The sequence below is a fragment of the Cyprinodon tularosa genome, unplaced genomic scaffold (assembly GCF_016077235.1).
Source record: "Cyprinodon tularosa strain WSP-4 unplaced genomic scaffold, ASM1607723v1 ctg457, whole genome shotgun sequence".
Taxonomy (NCBI): domain Eukaryota; kingdom Metazoa; phylum Chordata; class Actinopteri; order Cyprinodontiformes; family Cyprinodontidae; genus Cyprinodon; species Cyprinodon tularosa.
In genome coordinates this window covers 281,700-304,088 of record NW_024039182.1, presented here as the reverse complement: position 1 = coordinate 304,088, position 22,389 = coordinate 281,700, and the positions used below count along the sequence as shown (strand labels likewise).

Genomic DNA, 22,389 nt, shown 5'->3' with positions numbered 1-22,389 from the left:
ATACAAAGCAAGGCCCAATAAAGACACAAAGAATCACTTAAATAGATAAATTACAAAACAAACTCAATTATCACTTTAAAATGCATTTTTATTGGTTCTTATCAGAGTAAATCTCTCATAACCAATGAAAGAAATATTTAAAAAGGTGTTCAGCTCATGAAGCCAACTTTGCAGTAGTATTGAATTCACTTTACCTCTCAGAGTTTAGCAGTCATTACAGATCTGATTGATGGAGACGTCTGGTCCCCACAAAAAAAAAAAAACGTTTCAGAATTAAATTGATATGCATAAAGTATCCCTTTTGTCTTGAGATGCTGATCATTTTGTTTCAATCAAGCTTCACAACTGTCCAAATTTCACTAAGGATGAAAATAGTGATCTGAACCCAAAGCAAGACTTAAATTAATGGATCCTTAACTGAATAAGTCATCTCCTCATGAGGTCCTAATGTGGTTAACTGAACCGTGCTTTCTGACAAAAAGAGGAGTAAAACAATAGAAGTCTGAAATGTTTGACATTTACACACCATCCTGGTTATTAAAAAAAAAGGCAGAAAACGCCCAACTTCATTTCTATTCAACTATTTCTTTATTGTATTTTTAATCCACTTCTTCCCAGTGTCTCCAGCTTTGAGGGATTTAAAATTTCCCCCCTCCTGCTGTGTTAAGGAGTCATTTTTCACATTATTGTGAAGTTTCTTTGGAGCAGAAAACGCAGCTGATATCGCCATCATCCAGTCTCTGGCTCTCAGACCTGAACGGCTGCTGTGATTGGCTGTCGTCTGTCCTCCCATCGGACACTGTTGCGTTATCTGTCGGTGGCCGAAGGCAGGCAGGTTTTTAGGGTCAGGACTGTAACGTTCCCTTCAGGTACCAGAACCCTGCACTGCTCATGCAGCACTCCTAAAACAATAATAATAAAAACATAAAGGGTTAGACTGAAAGCAGGCTTCAGAATAGGTTCCCACAAACTAGTACACAGCTGTAGATTTAATTAGTTTTACATGAGAACATGCATTCAGCTCCTTTCCTCTGATACACTTCAAGAAAATGTATTGCTACCCGCTGTATTTAGAAGTCCATCAATTAAATATAAAAGGGGATAAATAAAACTTGTTTTATAGATTGGTCTATCTGAACAGGCTTTTAGCTAGCAATGTGTATAGCCTAAAAACAAAAACAAAAAAGACAAAGGCCCTGTTTTTTCATCGAAAACTCAGAAGCAGCTGGAGTTGGAAAAATAAAATTTTAGCTGCTCGACGCACTACATCAACCAATCAGAGAAGCTGATCTGCGAGCTGGCAGGGAGACAGACACAATGCTGATGATGCAGAGTGCCATGATCACTCCAGTTTATTAATGCCTAAATTAACTTAGAATATCGAAACCTGTCGGCAAAATATCTTCACTTGTATTATTCTGGTACCTGCAGTTTGCACCACATACCTGAAAAATACTAACATCTACTTCCAGCAACCATGAACAGTAAGGGAAAAACCCAAGAGGCAACCCGGCAGCTGCTGCTAGGGATCCCCAGCTGGTTTGTGCAGATCAATGTGGCTCCAACAGCCAAATATTTAAGGCAGGATTGTAATCTTGATGAACCGACTGCACAGATGCTTTCAAGTATCAGAACCAGTTATTACCCACTTAACACAGCAAATATAGAAAATCCACTCTTTGCCATTGAACACGGGAACAGCAGAAGCATCAGATACATCTGTACACTTTACTGACCTTAATGTTTACAAGCATGAAAAATGAAAAAAGCTTTAAGATGTGATACAGCAAAGTTTACACCCTTTGAAATATTCCTAGCTAAAAGCCTGTTTCTGGAAAAATAAACTGCAGATCATGTGTTCTAATGTCAGAGCTATTGTGATGATTCTAATGAATACAGCACATATTCAAGTATAGACCCCCCCCCCCCCCCCCCGCCGACCTTACATGAAGCAGCCGATCGACTTCGGCTTTGGACACGTCTCCCAACTCCTGAGCAAGTTTGGCCTGAACCACGCTCCTCCTGATCCGGTAATTTTTGGAGAACAGGTTGTAGAGCAGATGGCGATGCTGCCGGAAAATAAAAGAGATAAGGATCAATGCTGTACAGTTAATGCGTTATTCTGTCCCACATGTAGTTCACCACTCTGCATTTCAGATGCACAGTGTTTACACCCTGGACCGCATCATCAAATACGACGAGCTTCAGCTGCAGGAAGCTGCAATGATTGTTTAATATTTAGTAAAGCCTCCCAGAGCCTTGGCTTTGGACCTGCCGTTACCCCTGGCAACCCGATGTCATTTCCTGTCAAGGTCTTGCCATTTGGGACGATTGAGGACGATTAACAGTCCTTCTAGGACTAAATTAAAACGGCTTTTTTTTAAGGCCACCTAAAGACCTCAAGGGAATTCCTTATTTCTGCCTTTTCAAACATTATTATATCCAGTATTCATCCAGTCCCTGTTTGGTTGCCTAATGAGATTTCATAGAAAAGTTCTGTTTACATGACGTTTTTAGTCCGGTCACCCGTTCTATTCAAAATTTTTTGATTTACTTATTGTTTTTTGGTACGAATATATTTCAACTGAATGGTGACAAAAATGGTGCAAAAATCAAAAACAAAGAAGAATGCATGGATGTCCTATTACGCAGAAATTAACCATGTATAAAAAACAAGAATCCAGCGTTACACACACACAAAAATACACTTGATAGTGGTCCCAATATGTAATATATTTTAAACCTAAATCTTCAAGGAATTTAGAGATGGGTACATTTTTTATGACTGTTTACGAAAAAACTACTTTCCCTGCCTCCCCAGGGAACCCATTACATTTCAAATAAGGCTAATACTCAGGTCAACAGTCGCACAGTGAGGAAACGTTACCTTATCGAAGTCCTCGCCTGTCTCCCAAAGACCAAACACCTTCCTTTCGTCAGGAGCCGCTTTACTCTGAGCAGGAAACTAAAGAAAAGAAAGGGTTGAATTTTTAGGACATTTACAGTTTTAACCGCTTCGAAACAGAGAATCTAGATGCAGTGGATCTAATTTAACTTCAGATTTCCAAGCTGAGATGCATCAATCAGGCTCACCCTGGACGCTACAGATTTCACATCTTCAATTAAATCTGCTGCCCGGATTAAGACTTCGATTATGAAAAGTGACATAGGAGAAAAAAAAGAAAAGTCCTGCAGATCCACCAACTGATATAGAACAGACAGAAAATGAATTACTAGAAATACATGCATCTGATTTCAATTTAAAGGCACACTATGCAACATTTTTCAGTTAATTAATGTGTTCCATAACGTTATGGATGATTAAATGAGTCATTTCAGGTTGAACAAAGGTATTCTCGGCCGCCCTGGTGGTCTGTGGGGGAAATACTGCACTTGCAACTGCAGGAGCACCGACCCGCACCCACAGGCTCAGAAGTCTCGTGAGAGTCAGTCTTGCTTTACGGCGAGAACTGCTACACCCCCCATTTAAAAGCATTCTCGTTGCTAGCACAGTGGCAATCTTTGTGCAGTTATGCTACGTTCACGCAGCAAAAGCAGCAAAATCGCGTCTGCTGCTTCCTTTTTGCTGCTTGTACCAGTTAGTACTGACGCGCGGCTGAAGCAGCTTTGCTACTCTGGCTGCGTGGTGCAAAAGTGTGTCTGAGGCGCATTGGGCGGAGCTTCACTATCCTTTCTCTGCCTTGCAGCTATATTTGCTGTGAGCAGTGGGAATAAAGTAGTTTTAATATGTGTTTAAGTGAGAAAATACACCTGAAAACATAATCAGTGCAGTCAGTTCATTCAGATTATTATCCTGCCTTCAATATTTTTTCTGTCGGAGCCGCTCAGACCCCCACATACCAGGGATGCGCCGACAGTATGGATCCCTTCATCAGCAGCGGTTCACCGCAGCAGCTGGTAGGTGTTTTTCATCTAAATAATCCAAACTGCATATTCTGCCGGCAGATTTCTGCATTTTAAGTTAATTTAGGCGTCAATAAACTGTTTAAGAGGAGTGATCATCAGCGCTGTGTCTCTCTCCCTGCGTTAAACGCACCCGACGCGCTGCTTCAGCTGCTCAGACGTGCTGCGCCTGCTGCTCAAAACGCACCGCGGGACCTTTTGCTGCGCCTTGACGCGCGTCAACCATTGACTTTGCATGTAAACTCGCTGCTTCTGTCGCGCCAGCTACGTCCAGTGTGAACGCAGCATTAGTCATTCGCTGCTAAGGAGAACAGCTCAGGAGAACAGCTGAGCATATTTACGACAGTGCACTTTTACTTTTGCCCTCTGGGGGGAGCCTCGCTGGAAAATCAACACCGGTTGCATAGTGTACCTTTAAACTGATTGAAAATAGTGTGATTTATAAATTAGTGTTGTAGTCAAGACCACCTCAAACAAAGAGTACCCAGACCTCTAGAGACCAAGAACAGAGAGTCTAGTATAGAGACAAAACAAAGACATTTAAGGCCAGAACACACTCAATCTGATTTTGCGTCTGATCCGACAGTAAAATTATGTCGGACGAGGTTGTGAAGTTTAGCGGTCATTGAAAGTCAATGGGGATGAACACATCCAACACGATTTTGCATAAGGGAGCTGCGTAGGTCTGACTGAGATAGAGCCCAGGTCTATTTTAGTTGGACTATCAGTTGCAATTCAGTGTTTTAATGGGTCTGACAGGAAGAGAGACGCGGTTACAAAGTAAACTGCATCCGCTTTAGGGGAAAATACTAAATAAAACTTGTTAATCGCACAGGGGGTCAGTTTTAGAGTCGCGCAGAGCATATATAGTAAGCAGGGGGACAGACTTGTGCAATGAATGACACATTAAAAAAAACTATACTTTAGCCATGATAGGAATTTAGGAGGACAGAAAACAGATAAAGTAGTGATTCTCTTTGAGCCTCACTAAAACAGAGGGGCAGAAAGCGCAGTTTATCAACCTCTTCGAAAAAGACAAAAAAAAACTTCAGATGGAGAAAAAACAGATAAAGTAAAATAGTGATCCTCTTTGAGCATCACAAAAAAAGAGCAGGGAGGCGCGGCGCATCTCTCACCTCTTTATAAAAATAAAAAAAAGAAAGAAAACCTTCGATAAACTTCACAGATCTGTCTGAGAATCACCTTGCTGCCTCAGCCAGGATAAAAATATTCCCACAGGTTTAATACTGCGTATTTTCCTTTTCTTTATACTAGGGCTGCAACTAACAATTATTTTGCAAATTGATTAATATGTCAATTATTATTTTTTGATAAATCAATTAATAATGGGAGAACCAAAGGTTTCTTAAAGATTTCTTATTAAATGAAACCAGATGAAACTAAAACTTTTTCCACTTGAGTTCTGGATAGAGCATATTTATTTATAATTTTGTTATAATTACTGCACTAAGTGGGTTTCTCTGTCAACTAAAAGCATGCTTTAGAGTCTCTACACTCCGGTTAATGATTAATCTATTACTAAATTAGTTGACAATTATTTCAATGTTTGATCGCGATTAATCAGAAGAATTGTTTAAGTCCTACTTTAGGCATGGATCTCATGTTTTTAATATACTGTAGGAATATGAACATTCTCCATCTGTTCTTGCTTGAGATGCTGCACAGATTCGCTAAGTGGAGCTTTGCTTAAAAAAAAAAAATAACTTCTCATAATCTGTTTAAGTCAAATATGGGGAATTGTTTTAATTTGTGAAAAGCACAGAGACAGCAGTAAAAAAATGTGCATAGATCTGCCCACCCTGCCTAGTCTGAGCCTCTCTCTACGCAGTGTGACATGGAAAAAAAAAAATTATAATCGGATCAGAGATTAAAAACTTGAACACAGCTGGTTTATTCAGACCTTTATAGACCTCATGGTCTTGGCCTCTAAAGGTCTTGACTTTGTCTCTGCGCTCCAGAGCCTCGGTTGGTGTGGTTTGATTACAACAATACTCTAAATGTTTATGAATGAATTCGATAAGAGGAAACGTCTTACATTCTCCAATTCTGCACAGCAGTGTACAGATGTGTGTGGGATTGGTGGCTCTAGTGTAAAGTGTTGAGTGGCAGCTATGATTATTAAAGCAATATAGACATATTCCCATAGGGTGGAGAAGTTGTTGGATTGACAGCGACAAAAACATGAAGGTATCACAGAGGTGAACATCTGTTGGTCATCTGGTATATTAAAGGCTGCTTGTCCCTCAGTGGTACGTAAACTGACTTCATACAATAACTGGGAAGCAAACACCAATCAGATGCAGTAACCTCCTTTCAACCTGAGGAGGGCGGCATAGAGATCATTTTAGAGCCAAAAGCAGGACTGCAACCAATGTGGAGTAAATAATAGAAATAAAACCCAGTCCATGTAGAAAAGAATGTAAGGTTGGGTTATGCTTGATGCACGTACAATCAACACAGAAAATGAGTCACATTTGCAGCTTTAATACTCTGTACTGCTTTTCCTTTCTTCTGGTCGGCTCAGGGGGGCGTGTACCTCACAAACCACAAAATGACAACACCATACTACACGAGGAAGCACAAGTTTGTTGGCTAGTTCCACATTTCCAAGCTACGCTGTGCAGAAATTCTGTCGGCACAGATGCTGCCTGGAGTTGTGTAGAAAATAAAAATGATTGCTGCCCGGATGTGTCAAGCAAGTTGGCCTTTACTTTGGTGTTGGGTAGATTTTTTCTAGATTTTCTATTTATTCAGAAAATAAACTATATTAGGGTCATGCGCTCACAGAAGAACTTGACTGAAGAGGAGAAAACAGGATTTGTATTGTTGCCACGACAACAGAGGAGCACTCACTGATGGGAATACTTACAGGCACCATGATCTGTTTGCACTGGCAGAGCAGTGCAGCGTCCTGCAGCATGTGGTCAGAAATGGAGCTAAACACGTGTTGTCCCGCCGGCATGGAAGCCAGGTAGAGGTTAAAGAGTCTCTTCAGCTCGTTCAGCGTCAGCACGACGTTCTTACGAAAAGTGTTTGTCACAAACTCTAGCAGCTCCGGGGCCGGGCTGCTGGAGGGGCTCCCTCCGTTAGTTTGATCCAAGCAGGGGGAGCTGGCACTGGAGTAACCATTTACAGAACCGTTAGGGAAAGAGGGCGACGCGTCCATCGGCTCCACGTCCTGGATGGGCTCCTGTTTAATCTGAAGGCCGCTCTGTGCACGTCTGGCTTCCAGCTCCCTTTGCAGCGATGCCTGCTTTTCTTTAGCTTGGTCCTGGGCGATCATCAGTCGCTGTTCTCCGCTGACATGAACAGGATCTAGAAAGCACATGGGTGTCAACAGTGTACCATTTGTTTCAAAGACAGAACTGCATTCTCAAACTGAGGTATTACTCACCAGGCTGAGGGGGATTCTTTGGCACAAAGTCTTCTTTGGAGATGTTGAAGACTTTCTCTAACCTTTAAAAGAGATTGCAGGCCTTAAAAATCTCTATTAGACAACAAATACTTTAAGGAAATGATGCACATTACTTAAATAACCAAGATATTAGCGCTGGGTAACTGACTGAATTTTGCATTTTAAAAAAAAGATTTTAATTTCCAGAGCTCAGAGTCACATCAGGTCATAACTTAAGCTCTTGGATGATAAACTAGCTCACTGTGTGATACCGCTAGCTGCAAACATTTAGTGGGATTTTAATGCTCTTAAACATAATTATTTTACAAGCAGGTTTCATTGATGGAATTTTGCCCTTTAACACCCATCTAATTTTAAATAATCCTTGCCTTTTTGCATACCCAATAGAAAAGAGAATAACTAAGGAACTACAAGCCCAAATTAGATGTGATACATAATTCGACAGCCAACACTGTCTAGTTTCTGAAATATATAAATCAAAATAATGCGACTAAAACGCAGCGACTACAACTCATAGTTGTTATTTTCTTCTCGAACATAATAGGTATCTTTTGGTGCCAAATTATTCCAAATTGTGCTTATTGCTTTTACACAATTTTACCCCTATTCAAATTAGCCATGTTTAGCCTTAATTTAAAGGTAGTTTATTGGTTACATAGCCAAACATTGCATGTAGAGTTGCTAATAGCAGCCAGACTTTATAAAGAATAATATGAGGGGAATCATGCATAAAGAAGGCGGCTGAGAGGGAGCGCTTGTGACATTTCGAGGGCTTTCACGGCGTCAAATCACAACATATGAATTGACAGGGAGACTTTTGTTTTGTCGGCTGGAAGGTGAGGAAACACACTTACCAAAGACCAAACATTTGGGGAATTAGCAAGATGGTTAGCTAATTAAGCGTGACGGCTGGAAACTGGGGTCTGACTATCGGGACACTGAACGACAACAAAGATCAGGGGCAGAGCTACTGAGGGAGGCCGCTGCTGCTTTACAGCAAGTGCCTGCTTCTAACGGACCTGTGGCAACGCAGACTGCTCCTGATTTTCCCGCCGGTACGCTTACAATGTAATACAATGCAGACGTGCACAGCGCCCCCTATCGAACAAGGTTGGTAGCCCGGTCAGCAAGGACCTTAGGAAGAGAAGCTGCTGACGTATCTTTGCTGTGCCCGCCGCTCGGAATGCTTTTTCGTTTGCGAGTTATGAACAGTACTTTGCTGGCAGAGCATGAAAACGAAAAAGCAAAGTCTGCTGTGTTTTCTTTTTGATTATGGCATAAAATGTGCAGTCTTAAAGAAGAAAATGCAAATGCAAGTAGGATGATTGATTACCAATTTCATTTATGAGTCAAATAATGCAGCCACATTCTTAAAATGAAAAAGCATTTCTGGAAATGCTTTGTCATTTTCAAATTTTACATTTCAAATTGAATTTTGGTATGTATTTGCTGGGGTACATTTTGAAAAATAAATCTCAAATGTCTGTCTTTTTCATTTTAATTAATTAAAAAGATGAGCAGTGTTAAAGAAGAAAATGAAAATGCAAACAGGATGATTGATTACCAATTTAATTTATGAGTCAAACAATGCAGCCACATTCTTAAAATGAAACAGCATTTCTGAAAATGCTGTTTCATTTGAAATATGGTAACAATTTGCTTCCAGAAGCTATAAGCATTAGCTATAATGATTAAACTTTTCTGAAGGTAGAAAACAGGACTTTATGTGGCGATCTTCTCATCATGGAATGTTTTATTACCAATATGCTGGATTACTTTTAATCTTTGGACCCTTTTGGACAAATGGAGTATAAACAATCTAAGACTGGATTTATAATACAGCCTCATGATCGCTTTAAAGGTAGGAAGTTGAAGCTTCATTTTTAAATTCAGATTTACTATGCTGATATATCTTTTTTAATTGTGCTTTGGTGTTCATGGTGTCCATAAAATGGATCTGGTAGTTGGATTGTGGAGAATCTAACCTTTCTAAGGATGTATAACATGTCTATATTGGTAAAAGTTTAACCAGTGTTATTTTCAAGCATACTGCCGTGCTTGATGTAAATATACAAAATGGGTCGCCAGTGAACCGGTGGAAGTTAAGACGGCCCTTTAAATCAAGGTCACCTTCCAGCAGGGATGATTGAAATAAAACTGATTACATTCTTCAATCTAATCCCAACTAAACTAACTCCAACCTACTTGCTCTGGATGCCGAGCCACAGCATGTTCTGTCTGTGAGCAACGTCTAGGTGCTTCTTAATGAAATCCACATCAGTGGGCAGCAGGAACTCCCATCCGCGGTTCACCCGAGGTGTCGCTACATGTTCCAGGAACTCCTTCACGTCCTCTGGGGGAAGCTAACGAGGGCAAAGGGAAGGAGAAGGTAGTTATGGTTGTTAGAGTTATCAGAAACACTTCAGTCAGACACAAAAATTAAAGCCTTTTACAGGTTTACCTAACATATTGCTTTGTCATCCGACAGTATAATGGTGCCACCACCATGCTTCACTGCAACGATTTTGTGTTCGGGGTGATGCTAAATATCTGTGCTTCCACCATTTTTTTTTTATTATTATTAATTCACATTATTAAGCATTGCATTAGAAAAGATTGATGGAAACAGAAACAAAGTTTTAATGCTCATTTCAGGTGGTTTTCTCCTTCAGAGAAGGATTACTAGACAAACAGATATGGAATCACATTTGCCAAAGAGGTTATGACATCATGAGCCTCTTCCAAGATATTACCATAACGAAGAAATGCATTTCTTTGCCTGCTTCCATGACCAGCATTTAACATCACCAATACTAGACGACATAACAATAAGCCACATTCCTGCAAACCTTTAACCATTGTTCCTCAGATGTGTGGACCATGCTGCTTCCTACTTCCTGTTTATTACTGCCATTCATAACTTCTTGGTCAATTTACTCCAAACCATTAGATAAAAACAAGCCTTTAAATTTTAATTTTCGCCACCATTTTAAAAGTTCATTAAAATCATTATAGTTGGATAGAAATAGCAATAATTTTCCAACACATCTTCTCGTTATTCTGAAAAGCTGAATTTGGTCCGTTTAGGGAACGTTTCCTGGTTGCCAAAAAGTAATTTGCTTCAGTTTAGGAACTTTTCCACAATAAAACAACCAAATTTAAATTTGTATTTTAACATGTCAGAATGTCAGGAAATACATGCGTTTTACTCAAAGTACTTCTCACCTTGATGATGGATGCGATCTCCTTCCTCATGATGGAGCGCTCCTGTGTGAACCTCCACATCTAAAAATAAAGAAGCACATAATGATGACTGTGTCGCTGCTAAAAAGAGGGTTGATTAAGATTAGGGCTGAACGATTTTAGAAAATAACGTCATTGCGATTTTTTTTCTTTTTCTCTTAATATTGTGATTTTAATGCCAAATTTTTTTTTCTTCAGTTTAAAATCATTATATGTCTTTTTTAAACAAATACAAACAATAAATAATTTTCATAAAAATCATTAGATTTATTTAAAGCACAGATTACAACGATAAAGGAAACTAATTTGTGGCTTTACCTCATTAACATCTTTTTGTTTCATGAAGCATGATATATAACAATATGGACTGCACTACTTAAAAACTGCTTACAGTCTATAAGTAAATAAATAAAATAAGAAAGAACAATAACATTGACTGATCTGCAGTCAGTTGCATCACATTTACTGAAGTGCAGGAAAAGTATAGAGAACTAATATGTTCTTTCAACCAGCTAAAATTTGTTGGTAAATCAAATTCTTAAATGAACACAAAAAAAAAAAAAAGAGCGTATGAACTTTTAAAATCCTAAGAAGAAAATCTTTCTGAACAGTTATATAAATAATATATTCACTCAGTCTTTGTCAATATAAAGCACTGTTAGACTCTGGTATGGCTCAGCCGTACGGCTTGACCACAAATCAGCAGTTGTTACAGAAACCTCCACTTTTTTTTTTTCTTTTTAGCCCCGCTGCAAATCAGTTTCTGCATTTTTTGCACAGCTCGGCTATGGCGACTTGGCTGAAATATGTGTGTGAGGGCATTAAATACGGCTTATCCATCATGCTTACCAAAACCACAAACCCGGGCTTGGTCACTATACTAATGGGCATCATGGCTTTCGCTATAAACTCCGTTATCGCATGAGTTATTTCAGCTTGCAATTTCAAATTATGTTTATAAGGAGTAACACAAACAGTCCGGTCAGCTGGTACGCTGCTTACTTGACGCTGAGGCAGTTTTTCTTTCATGCATCTATCATACACGGCTTTGTTGTGTTTTTTTTTAAGTGTTGATAAAAGTTTGTCATGTTACCTCGTGAGGCACCAACAGTAGCAAGGCGTGTCCTGCAACACCTGACGCTGCGCAGCGCCGTCTTTTTTAAACCCAAAATAATTCCACACAAGTGACGTACAGCTCCGCTTTGGTACTAGATCTTCAGCTAGGTCAGTTTTTGTCCAGCCAGAGGACATTGTTCAACAAGTTAGTCGCAGGCGAGTATTGATTTTCCCTCTGTGCTCCATTGCTAGCGAGTCACCCTCATCACCCCAAATCACGGCTTTTGCGGTTAGAAAATCTAGCTTTATCATATTATGATATCATCGCAAATGCAATTCATCATTCAGCCCTAATTAAGATCGCTTCATTCCAAACTGCAGCAGCTCACCACAAAGTCTCTACCACGACAGAGCACTTCTGCAGGAACACCACTGTGAGCACTGCAGGTGTTTTTAGGATACAGAACATCACTGTGGATGACAAAAGGATAAAAAAAAAATAACACCATCAGTGACTTTAGATCTACTCTTTTATTCTACAATGTAAACATTTCGTTCATATACAAGTGGGAAGCAAGAAGTCTCACCTCTTTACAACCCAGTTTCCCTGCACCAGGAGTGCAACCTGCTGGATGCATCGCAGAACTGCTGTCTGATCGGTGCCGGTGGCGAGAAGGCCCATCAGGTTGGCAAAAGGCATTACCTTGACTACATGGTGTAAAAAATTTAAAGAAAGAAATTATATAAAAAAATGTAAGCAAGTAATGACAAATGATGGCCTCATTAAATCTTTTAGTTTAACTTGTTACCGTTCTTCATCAGGGTCTTAACCTGGTCTCCAAGTGGCAGAGTGCGGAGCTGAGCCATGGAGAGTACGTTACTAGGACCAACAGGCTTGGCGCTAACATAAGGGAAGACAGTCACATTATTTATGAATCTCTGTGGCCTCTTTATGTCAACAGATGCAAAAATAGAGGAATTCTTACATTTTCTCCTCTTCCAAGGGGGGCATCAGCATGGCCAAGTACTCCCTGAGAAGATCAGAGAAAAATTAGACAGGCAGGGCTAAACAAAGCTGAACAACAGCTGTGACAGAATAGCACAGAAAGAAATCTAGACTCTTCTTAGAATTAAGTTGCCTCCATTATTAATCTACCAATAACAAAACTGGTTAGATAATAATATCTCAACCACATCCAAAGTATCAGACAGTTACAAATTTCTGTTAAATGGTAATCAACTATAGAAGAAGTAATGCAACAAAAGCCTGTTTTTTATCCTTATACTGTTTAACCTGTTATTCTTCTTCCTTCATTTCCAGGCTGGTCTTGGCTGTGTCTAAATGTCCGCCCTAACCCTATATAGAGTGCTATATAGGGGTTAAACCATTTTATAAAAAATAAAAAAAGAAAATTCCCACACTTCACCTTGAAAGGCGGTGTGTATCCATGGTCACTAGACCAGCAGATATATGTGCTCGCAACAAATCATGGGATCTTTTTTGGGGGTGAGAGAGAACAAAGATGGCGCAGGCATCGTGCGAGGAGCCGGAGTCAGTTGACCAAAGGGAAGCGAAACGCAGTGTGTATCAACGGTCACTAGACCAGCAGATATCATCATGGTGCCAAAGCATCATGGTGCCATCTTTGTTCTCTCTCGCCACCCAAAAAAGAACAAAGATGGCACAGGCATTGTGCGAGGAGGGGGAGTCACGTGAAAAACGGGGAGCGAAAAGCAGTGATCATCCATCCGAACTGTCAGTTAACAGAGTTCACTATAAAGTCCACTATATAATCCCTGCTCTATATAGTGATGGAGGGGTTGGAGGTTAGGGTGGATGTTCGGACACAGTTTGTTCATTTATCGTTTTGACAACAACCTGGTCCTGGTATGATGACATTTATAAAATGTGAACATAGCGGTAGCCACAAAAATGATGAATCATCTAGACCAAGAGGTTTTTTTGTTTTTTTAATGTCCATCAAAGTCATTAGGTTGAAAACTAGATCCTCAACTTTGATATATTCCTTTCAGAAAAAAAAATGTTTCGTCCTTTTTCCTGCTAACAAAAAAAAAAAGATGATCTAAATGTTGTAAATAGTTTTTTTTTTTTTAAACTTACTTTGGAGTTTTGACCAGCTCTGAGTTCTGCGAGGCGTCCACTGACTGACAGAAGAGGTACTGCCTTTCATGATCCGAGCGGCTCTCCTGAACCCAAATAATACAAAGTGTTACGTATTTTTATTAACAAAGGGGCTCATAGGGTCACAGAGAGAGAAATAAAAATTATCCGATCAATACTTCTGGAAAAAAAAATAATGGAGCTGGCTCCCTCTACCTTAACACCATGGTACTGCAGGTGGATCCAGGGCTCCTCTGCCTGCTTCTTCTGCAAGAACTCGTAGGACTGGATCCTTCTTTGTCGGGCCTGCTCAGACTCAGGCCTTGAAAACCTCACCTGAAGAAGAATAAAACCAAAAAAAATACTTTAAAAAAATCATCTTTTCTTTATGGGAACTACAAGTCCATGTCGTCAGGACGATTTAGATTTTTAATCCAAACACTCACAGTAATGGCTTTGGCTTCCTCCTCAGCTTCATCCTGAGAGGAATCTCCTCCTGCAAGGACAAAACTCTGTTCACATACATGTAAAAACCTTTTAGCATGGAGACAGGATACCTTTATCAATCAAATAAAAGGAAAATTCAGTTAAATATCAAAATGTGAACCTACATTTTATAAAAGAATTAACAAAAATAGTCATAGTCCCTTTACCTTGAATGTTTAATGGTAGCATATTGATTTCAAATAATGTGAAAAACAGACACCTTCATTGGCCGCCTCCCGCTCCCGAGTTTTGCTGTCTGCTTTGTCCAAGTAAGAGAAGCTGGGTCTCATCTGCAGGATTCCTGTCAGAGGGGTGATATGCAGCTCACCTGCATCGACAATAAAAATAAATGAATATAAAACACACAAACTCTGCATTTAGCTCTTAAGACCACTAAAAATCATCAATACTAACATAAACCTAAACCAGAGGGTTCCCACAGTGGGGGAACCTCCGTAACCTCCCTGCTAGCTCCAGACCGCCTGCACAAAGCAAAGCCTACAGCCTCAATAATTCCTCTAATCTTGATCCACAAACTTCCTCAAAACTCGAGGAGACTTGCGCGATATTATAATTAAATTCATAGGAGCAAAACATGTTAAAAAGTTGCTTACCGTAATTTAATATGACAAAGATCACCATCAGCATCAATCACACATTTCTGCTCATTTTCTTTTCTTTGTAGATCTTTGTAATAGGGATAATTATGATCATGCAAAGTCGTTTTGTTCTCTATTACCAAACTCAGCATCTTATCGTCTATGCCTGCGATAAGAAGTTGTGAGATGTGCTCTTGGAAGTTCTGACTATATTTGATTAAAAGTTTAAGCCTCTCAGTATAAAACAAATAGTTTGATCGAGATGAGAAATTTTCTTCCTGGTATGTTGAGGTACCAATAGTTTGCACCCAATAATTGAATTAAACGGTCTTAGTGTTTAGGAATATATAAGAATTATGCTCTAATTTGTTGTTAGAGACATGTCTATACCTCATTTTAGTATGAGAAACCGGATCTTCTCGACGTTCTTTTTCCTGTTTGGTGCGATTGCAATTACGGATCTTGACCGGGCCCGTATTTTGACGGTGAAGGTCTGAGAAGTAGCACTCGATGTGGAACAGTTCTCACTGATTAACAAAACTCTGCAAGTATTCCGCACGACAGATGTGAGCGGGGTGGAGCGGTGATGGAGGATGGGGGTCTGGGGGTTAGGGGATGCCATTCTCTTTCACTCTAAGGCAACATTCACACTGCAGCCTGAAGTGACCCAAATCTGATTTTTTTTGCCCATATGTGACCTGAATCTGATCTTTTCATGGCAGTCTGAACAACATAGATCCGATTTTTTCCAATCCGACCCAGGCCACTTGGGTATGTGGTCCTGAATCCGATACAAATCTGATCTTTTCAAATGCGACATGTGTCTGAACGGCCAGGTCGGATTCATCCGACCTGAACGTCATTAATACCCAACAAAGGTCACTATTATGCATCTTGCTACGCAGTAGCGGCAAGAAAAACAACAACCAGGGCAGATGATGATGATGTGGAGAGCAGTATTTATATTTAAACATATTAAAAAGATTTTTAAGAGATTTTTTTAAGTTTTTATGGTTGGAAAAGATCACTAGATGCTCGCCGGCACTACCATCCATGTTTACTTCCGAAAAAAAAAAAAAAAGAGCATGCTGCCCTATGACGTCATTGCGTCCTCTACTGTGCATGCGGGTCACTTGCATTGTATGACTGCAGTTCACACAGGAGATCACACACAAGTCGCATATATTTGGAAACATGAACGGCAACGCAAAAAAATCAGATTTCACAAAAGAATCGGAATTGAGCATCAAGGCCTGCAGCGTGAACGTAGCCTTAGTTTGAGGGTTACAGACTGAAACGTTTTGGAACCCCTGATTTAAACTAATGTATTGCAGCCGTGGCTGAATGTTTAGGTTCATTTTCCTGCTGGACGGTGAACCTTCACTACAGCCTCGAGTCTTTTGGAGCCTCTGGCAAATTTCTTGCCAGTTCTTGCCATGCATTGAACAGCAAGATGGTGATGTGTTAGCAGAATTTAAATAGATTAAAATAAGTTAAAAACAAATCAATCAGAAAGTATTGCTTGTCTTTCCTTCCAAGTCTCAAATATGAATTACTATGAGCTTCTGTCATATGAAGCGCCAGTGAAAGTACAGGAGGATTGTAGAAAAAGCTAAGGAGGGTTTTTATGCTTTTGTAAAACCTAAAGACAGCTGTTCAACCAGCTAATCAGGTCAGACCTTTGCGAAACACAGCAGCCGCATATCTGGAGGTGTTGGTGGTGGCCTGAATGGAGGAGAATGTCTGTTTGTCCATTAGCTTCCTGTAGAGCAAAAAAACAAACAGAAAAGGAACAATCAGATCAGCAAACTAACAGGCTTTAGTGACCAAATATAAATCTTTAGGTTTAGCCCCAAACGTACGTGGAGTAGGTGTTTGTCTCATCGTGGGACGTCCCGTCAACATTCAGAGCGATTTGTTCTCCTTTACTACGGCAGTAGTTGGGACTCATTGTGTTGATTGCCATTTCCAGCTCCAGCTGATTGACGAGCAGCAAAAGGAGAGAAACCAATTAGAGAATGAAGACCGAGTTTAACTTGAGAAGTTTGAGAAAAAGATTAGGTAGTTTTTTTTTTTTTATAAATCAGACAAGAATGTTAAGAAATGAAATGTAAAAAGCAAGCTTGATTACAGGCCTAAACGCACCCCCGACCAGTAGGTGAATCAATAAAGCTTGACATGGTCCCAACTCATTTTTTGTTGTATAGATCTAATCTTTGTCAGACTCAATAATTTCCAACTCTTTTGCGGTTTTGTTCCATTTTTAAAGCATGATTAAAAGAACAATGGGGTTAAGGTTTGCAGTGTGTGCCTTAATCATACAGAGGACTGTTTGGAGTCCGATTATTGTTGGTCAATATATTCCCAGTATGCTGAGCTTGCATTGCTCATGCTGATGTAAGAGTCAGCAAGCTGGATAGAGTCTCAGGCCAGCAGCTGCTCACATCAAAGACAAATGGCACTGTCCAAAATGTTTAAGGTTACAGAGTGATGGAAGGACAGCTCAGAGAGTAAAGAACACAACAGTCATATATGGCAACTGAGGGATACAAAATAGATGGATGGATAATGAATAGACACATAAACAGAAGGTAGGATACATGAAAAAGGAGAAAGACTGATATAACGGTATAAATTATAATTTCCAGACAGCACCGCCGAGTTACAGAAGGCTTAAATGAGACTAAAACCAAGAGAGGCCTAAAAACACTGAACGTATAAACTGGATGCTTATGGTTTCAAAGGAGCCTGTTTACCCTCTGTTGTTTGGGTTTGATCTTAGCTGACAGATGGTTGACGTCATCATAGGTCATGGAGCTTGGTCGCACAGGGTACTAAAATAAATAAAGACATTTTGATAAATAAAGACATTTTGAATGATTAACATCAATCTGACCAAAGATAGTCCAGATGACTACTAAAAAATAGAATCAAGCAAAAATTCACCTGGAGAAGATAAAGTTTGTCTGCGAGGCTTTTGGAAATGTAAACGTCAATCTAGAACAAATGGAAAAAGGTGTTATTGTCCACATAGCTTAGATAGTAATCACCATCCAAAAGGATCAATGAAAGAGCAGCTGGATCAGTGCTTAAATGGGTTGGTATGCAGTGGTACGTAGTACCTTCACTTCTAAATTTTACCCTTTAGGTTACCTGGAGTTATATTTACATCCATCTGCAATCATAAACAAAGCTGTTCTATACCAAATGAAGTGACCCCAGCTGTCATTTTTCCTTTAAAGCACAGGCTTTAATGTTAATTTCTCAATTGATGCCTTGAAATAACTTTACTGACTTGATGTTGACCCTGCATTGGTCTCAGCACTTTCATGTACGCCGAGCGATCCGGCAGCTGCCTTCAAGTAAATTCCTTTAAAAGTTTATTGCTATGCATGTTGTGTAACCAGCACTGCAAACCACCCTGAACATGACATCCTATGGTGATACGTGGTAGTGGCAGCATTATGCTCCGGGGAGGACTTTCTTCAAAAGGTTGCTAATTAAATGCAAAGACGGATTGAGCTAAACACAAGGCTGTCTTTGAATATAAAGTGGTAGAGGCTGTAAAACGACAAATGCCTGCATTTTTTCTTTGTAATGAGAGGTTGTTAAAAAATAAAACCAAAAATTTGGAAAGGGATTTCCAGGGAAGGCTAAATATGCAGCCAACCACCAAGTTGGGAGTGAGAGAAAAAGTGCGATTGCAGAACTTCTGGATAAATTAGAGGAGCGCAAAGATAGATTTAAGAAGTGGATTTCATCTCCAAACTCCGATACTGCTGCTACTTTTGGTGTAAGGATGATAAACCGTCCACAGATAACACAGGTAATGCTCTGATGCAGGGATGTGAACTTTCTTCCATTTTTTCCCCAAATCCTGAAAATATAAATCACACCAAGGAAAGATGGTGACGGAGGATGTGGGATTTCAGGGTTAGGCCATAGAAAGATTCCTTTATCCTGTTTCTATAATTTCTATATTTCATCAATGAAACAAAAAACTGCGTGGTGAAGCAGCGTGCTGTGAGAGTGTTCACTGCTCCTCCCTCACCTCATGCTGCTATGTGACATTTGCTCCAGGATAAACATTTAACCATGAATGCTTATTATATATTTAAGCCCATGTAGTCCTTTTCTATAGTAGGATAATAGATTTTTATATTTTTGTGGCTCCAGAAAGATTTGTTTTTTGTTTTTATGGTCCAATATGGCTCTTTGAGCAGTTTGGGTTTCCGGCCCCTGGTATAGGGTCACCTCACTACAGGGAAAAAATAAACCTAAAGGCAGAACTAATGAGGTTTAGATCAATGCATAATCATAATTTAGCACATAATTTATATTCTTAACAGGGTAGCTTTACATTTATTTAAATGAAATATTGATCTTTCCACTTGGAATTACCTCCTCTATGATGGGATCATCATCATCACCAGTAGCCATACTGGTCTGATCAGGGTGAGGGGCCAAAAGATGTCACCAGAGAAGGACCAGCAGACAATCCTGAGAGTCTGGGGGGAAATAACCATAAAAAGTTACAATGAATGAAACTCCAACCAGGCTAAACCAGACCAGGCTAACAAGAGCAGACCATTATGGTTAAACACACATCATCTGCAGTCATGGCAGGATGGATGTATGTCCACGTTATTTAGCAAGCTGCAAGATGATGCGTTCACTGACACTGCCCAGGTAACTGATAAATGATGAAATACTAAAGCAATCAAACCGCGTAACTTCTTACCCCTGGGTAAACACATATTTTAGTCACCACCCTCAGTAAAAGAGAGACATAAAAGAAACGTATAATGTTAAACAAAAAATGTAACAAAGAAAGGAAATAGTTTTTTAAGAAGTCTGTGTAGATACGTTAGCCTCATTAGCAAGCTAGCACACCCCCCTCATGAATTATCTTTGCGCCTCAAATTAGCGTAAAACATTCGATAATAAAAATGACACAAGCTAAAACAAAATGTAAGAGAAATGCCTACAAGTTTAACACAACTTTGTCTTGTGTGCTTTTAATGGTACTACTGTTGCCGGGATAACAGCTAGCCTAGCACACATTAGCTTAGCCTAGCGTGCTTACAGACACATGCTAAACAAAAATCACAAAGTCAGTCATCGGGCCGGGGTTTAACCCATGGTAACTAAAGCAGCAGTCACGGAAGCATCCAGTAATACTTACCTACACGCTTCGTTGTTCACTCTTATATGTCACATCAGTGAAAAAGCAAATGCCTGGATGTTTGGCACTCACACAGCAACACAACTAATGCAGCTGAAGTTGACTGTAGGGCTCTGGGTACCATGTTGAGTCAGCACAGAAGACACGTGTGGGGGGGTGGGCTTATCAGCGCGTCAAAACTAGGGAGACTAGCTCTTTTAAATCATACACAAAGTTTATGAGTGTGTGTATTGTTGAAATATTTCTATTTTACTTAGTAACAAATTGTGGTCCTCTCCAAAGGGGAGACAATGCAAAAAGTGATGGCAGCGGTGGGATTCGAACCCACGCCCCCGAAGAGACTGGAGCCTTAATCCAGCGCCTTAGACCGCTCGGCCACGCTACCCTGTACCAAACTGCTCGTACGCATGGTTAAAATTTTCTAAGGCACTGTGCATCGAATATTATATGATTTTTTTCTGACAAAAATGTGTTGCAGAACATGCTATACAATACAAAAAGGTCACCGACCGTTGAAGGCTTAGAGCTACTTCATGGCTACTAATTCATAGAAAGGGCTCTCATGACAAAACCATTTTGATCCATTTCCTATTTATAATTACTCTTTCAAATTAATGTAGTAGTTTTCAGACCATACAAGTAACTGACACATAACTAATGTCACACTCTTATGCTAGACTTACTGCTAGACTCTGTGTACTCCGACGTCGAGGTGCTAACGTCTCTGTTAAACACTTTAAAAAAACTCTGAAAATGGAATACGAAAGGTGGATTCTTGATTCTCGACGTCGGAGTACACAGAGTGAAGCGAAAAGACTACAACTGTGTAAACAGGCCCCATTTCCGTTTCCGGTGGCAGGGGAATATTGACTATTCCAACAGAACTCAATGGGATTTACAAAATGCTAAATAAAACACTACAGGAACGTTTTTTCTTCACGAAACTTTTTTTGGAACGTCATTGAACAGCGCTGACGACACGGTGAGTGGCATATTTTAAAAAAAGAACGTTTAAGGTTGTTTTAAGGACATTATCGGACATGCACAATGGAAGCCATTCTAAAGCAGCCAGGGGGGGATTCTAAATGAGCCAAAAAGCAGAGACAGGAGCAATTGTCAAACTTTTGGTGTCGATCATTCGATTTCATCCTGGACACTACAGAAAATGGGCTTAAAGTGTAAAAAACCGAACTTCTCCTTTAATGATCTGCAGTCTGAACAGGGTTTTTTCTTTTTTCAAAGAAGGGACATTTAACGTTACAAAAACAAAAATGCAAACAGTTTAGTTGCTAAATCTGAGATTTTAGTAGGATATATGTTTATTTATATTGCATTAATTTTGATTTATTTATTTTTTATTCAGGGGTCTTTATTCAGGGGCCTTTTCCAAACCACCCCTTAGTTGCACTATATCTTACATTGCACCCCTGTGTCCAGGACTTTTATAACAACATTGTTAAGGTATATGATAGCGGCAACAAAACGCTTTTTAATGTTTTGGAGTTGGATCATATTTAGGAGCTCTGCGGGGGTTTTAGGTTTGGAATGGTGAAAGAAAGCAAAACGAAACCTCAGAGCTCACAGTTAGAGAACTGCAGCAAAGAGAACTAAGATCTCAGTATCACAAAAAAAAAGATAAAATCACCATTTTCTTTTTATTTTCCACCCGATGCATGAAGCTGTAGCAGAACTGTAAAGCTTTTTTTAAAGCTGCATCCTAGATGAATAAAAGATGTAACACTATTACCATTAACGGTCCAAAGAAAATCCATAAATTGAACAATTTTCCATATTCTTATATACACAGTCTGCTATTATTGCATATATATATATAGCACAGTTTTCATTTTTGAGTTACTCACTTGCACATTTTTAAGAATATGTGCAAATATTGTAAATTCAATCTTATTTTGGTATTTTTTTTTTGTCATTGCTATTCATCTTAGGATTTACATTCAATTTTTACTTGCTGCTAGTAGACCTGAATTTGCAAATACTGATATTGTTTTCAATTTAAGCCTAATAACAAATATACATTTACTATCCTGTCATCTTTATTATAAACATGCAGTTTTCTAAACTCTACTGGGCTGTGTTTTGTGACCAGTTTAACCAGTAAACATTCCCGATAGGAGGCTCTCCACTTCAGGCTTTTATACTTATGCTATGGGTTTCCAAAAATGTTATGTTATACATGCAGGGAACATATCATCTGAACATATAGCATTTATACATGTATATTCAGCACTCCTGCATTTACTTCTCTTTGATGCTATATTTATGTTTTAAACTACTATCTTGACAAATAATTTCACACTATTCTTTTTCATTTATATTT

The 22,389-nt window shown here is 39.5% G+C and overlaps 1 protein-coding gene and 1 non-coding gene across 3 annotated transcripts; both read right to left on the bottom strand.

The window, feature by feature from the left end:
• Nucleotides 1-67: 67 nt before the first annotated feature.
• On the bottom strand, nt 68-20,320 carry polr3e (polymerase (RNA) III (DNA directed) polypeptide E). 2 transcript variants are annotated; one of them, XM_038300819.1, is made up of 21 exons: nt 20,052-20,320; nt 19,268-19,374; nt 17,813-17,863; nt 17,623-17,700; nt 16,729-16,844; nt 16,546-16,628; nt 14,488-14,595; nt 14,228-14,277; nt 13,998-14,117; nt 13,782-13,867; nt 12,646-12,690; nt 12,469-12,560; nt 12,247-12,367; nt 12,049-12,130; nt 10,586-10,645; nt 9,566-9,723; nt 7,340-7,401; nt 6,815-7,260; nt 2,888-2,965; nt 1,947-2,069; nt 68-902 (listed from the first exon to the last, which is right to left on the bottom strand). In XM_038300819.1, the coding sequence occupies exons 2-21, from the start codon at nt 19,304-19,306 to the stop codon at nt 846-848; spliced, it is 2,055 nt and encodes a 684-aa protein (XP_038156747.1). In that variant the 5' UTR covers nt 19,307-19,374; nt 20,052-20,320; the 3' UTR covers nt 68-845. The 2 variants fall into 2 exon arrangements, with proteins under 2 accessions (XP_038156747.1, XP_038156748.1); XM_038300820.1 differs by having other exon boundaries at nt 20,056-20,320.
• Nucleotides 20,321-20,354: 34 nt separating this feature from the next.
• On the bottom strand, nt 20,355-20,436 carry trnal-aag. Its single transcript has one exon. It is a non-coding gene; the product is annotated as a tRNA-Leu (tRNA).
• Between the last annotated feature and the right edge of the window lie 1,953 nt (nt 20,437-22,389).

What these genes read in the sequence shown, in the direction of transcription:
- polr3e (XM_038300819.1), bottom strand. Translation starts at nt 19,306, where the DNA reads ATGGCTACTGGTGATGATGATGATCCCATCATAGAGGAG. An exon ending in TGCAGTACCATGGTGTTAAG is followed by an intron (nt 13,868 to 13,997) that starts GTAGAGGGAGCC and finishes ATTTGGGTTCAG; the next exon opens with GAGAGCCGCTCGGATCATGA. An exon ending in GAGCTGGTCAAAACTCCAAA is followed by an intron (nt 12,691 to 13,781) that starts GTAAGTTTAAAA and finishes TGATCTTCTCAG; the next exon opens with GGAGTACTTGGCCATGCTGA.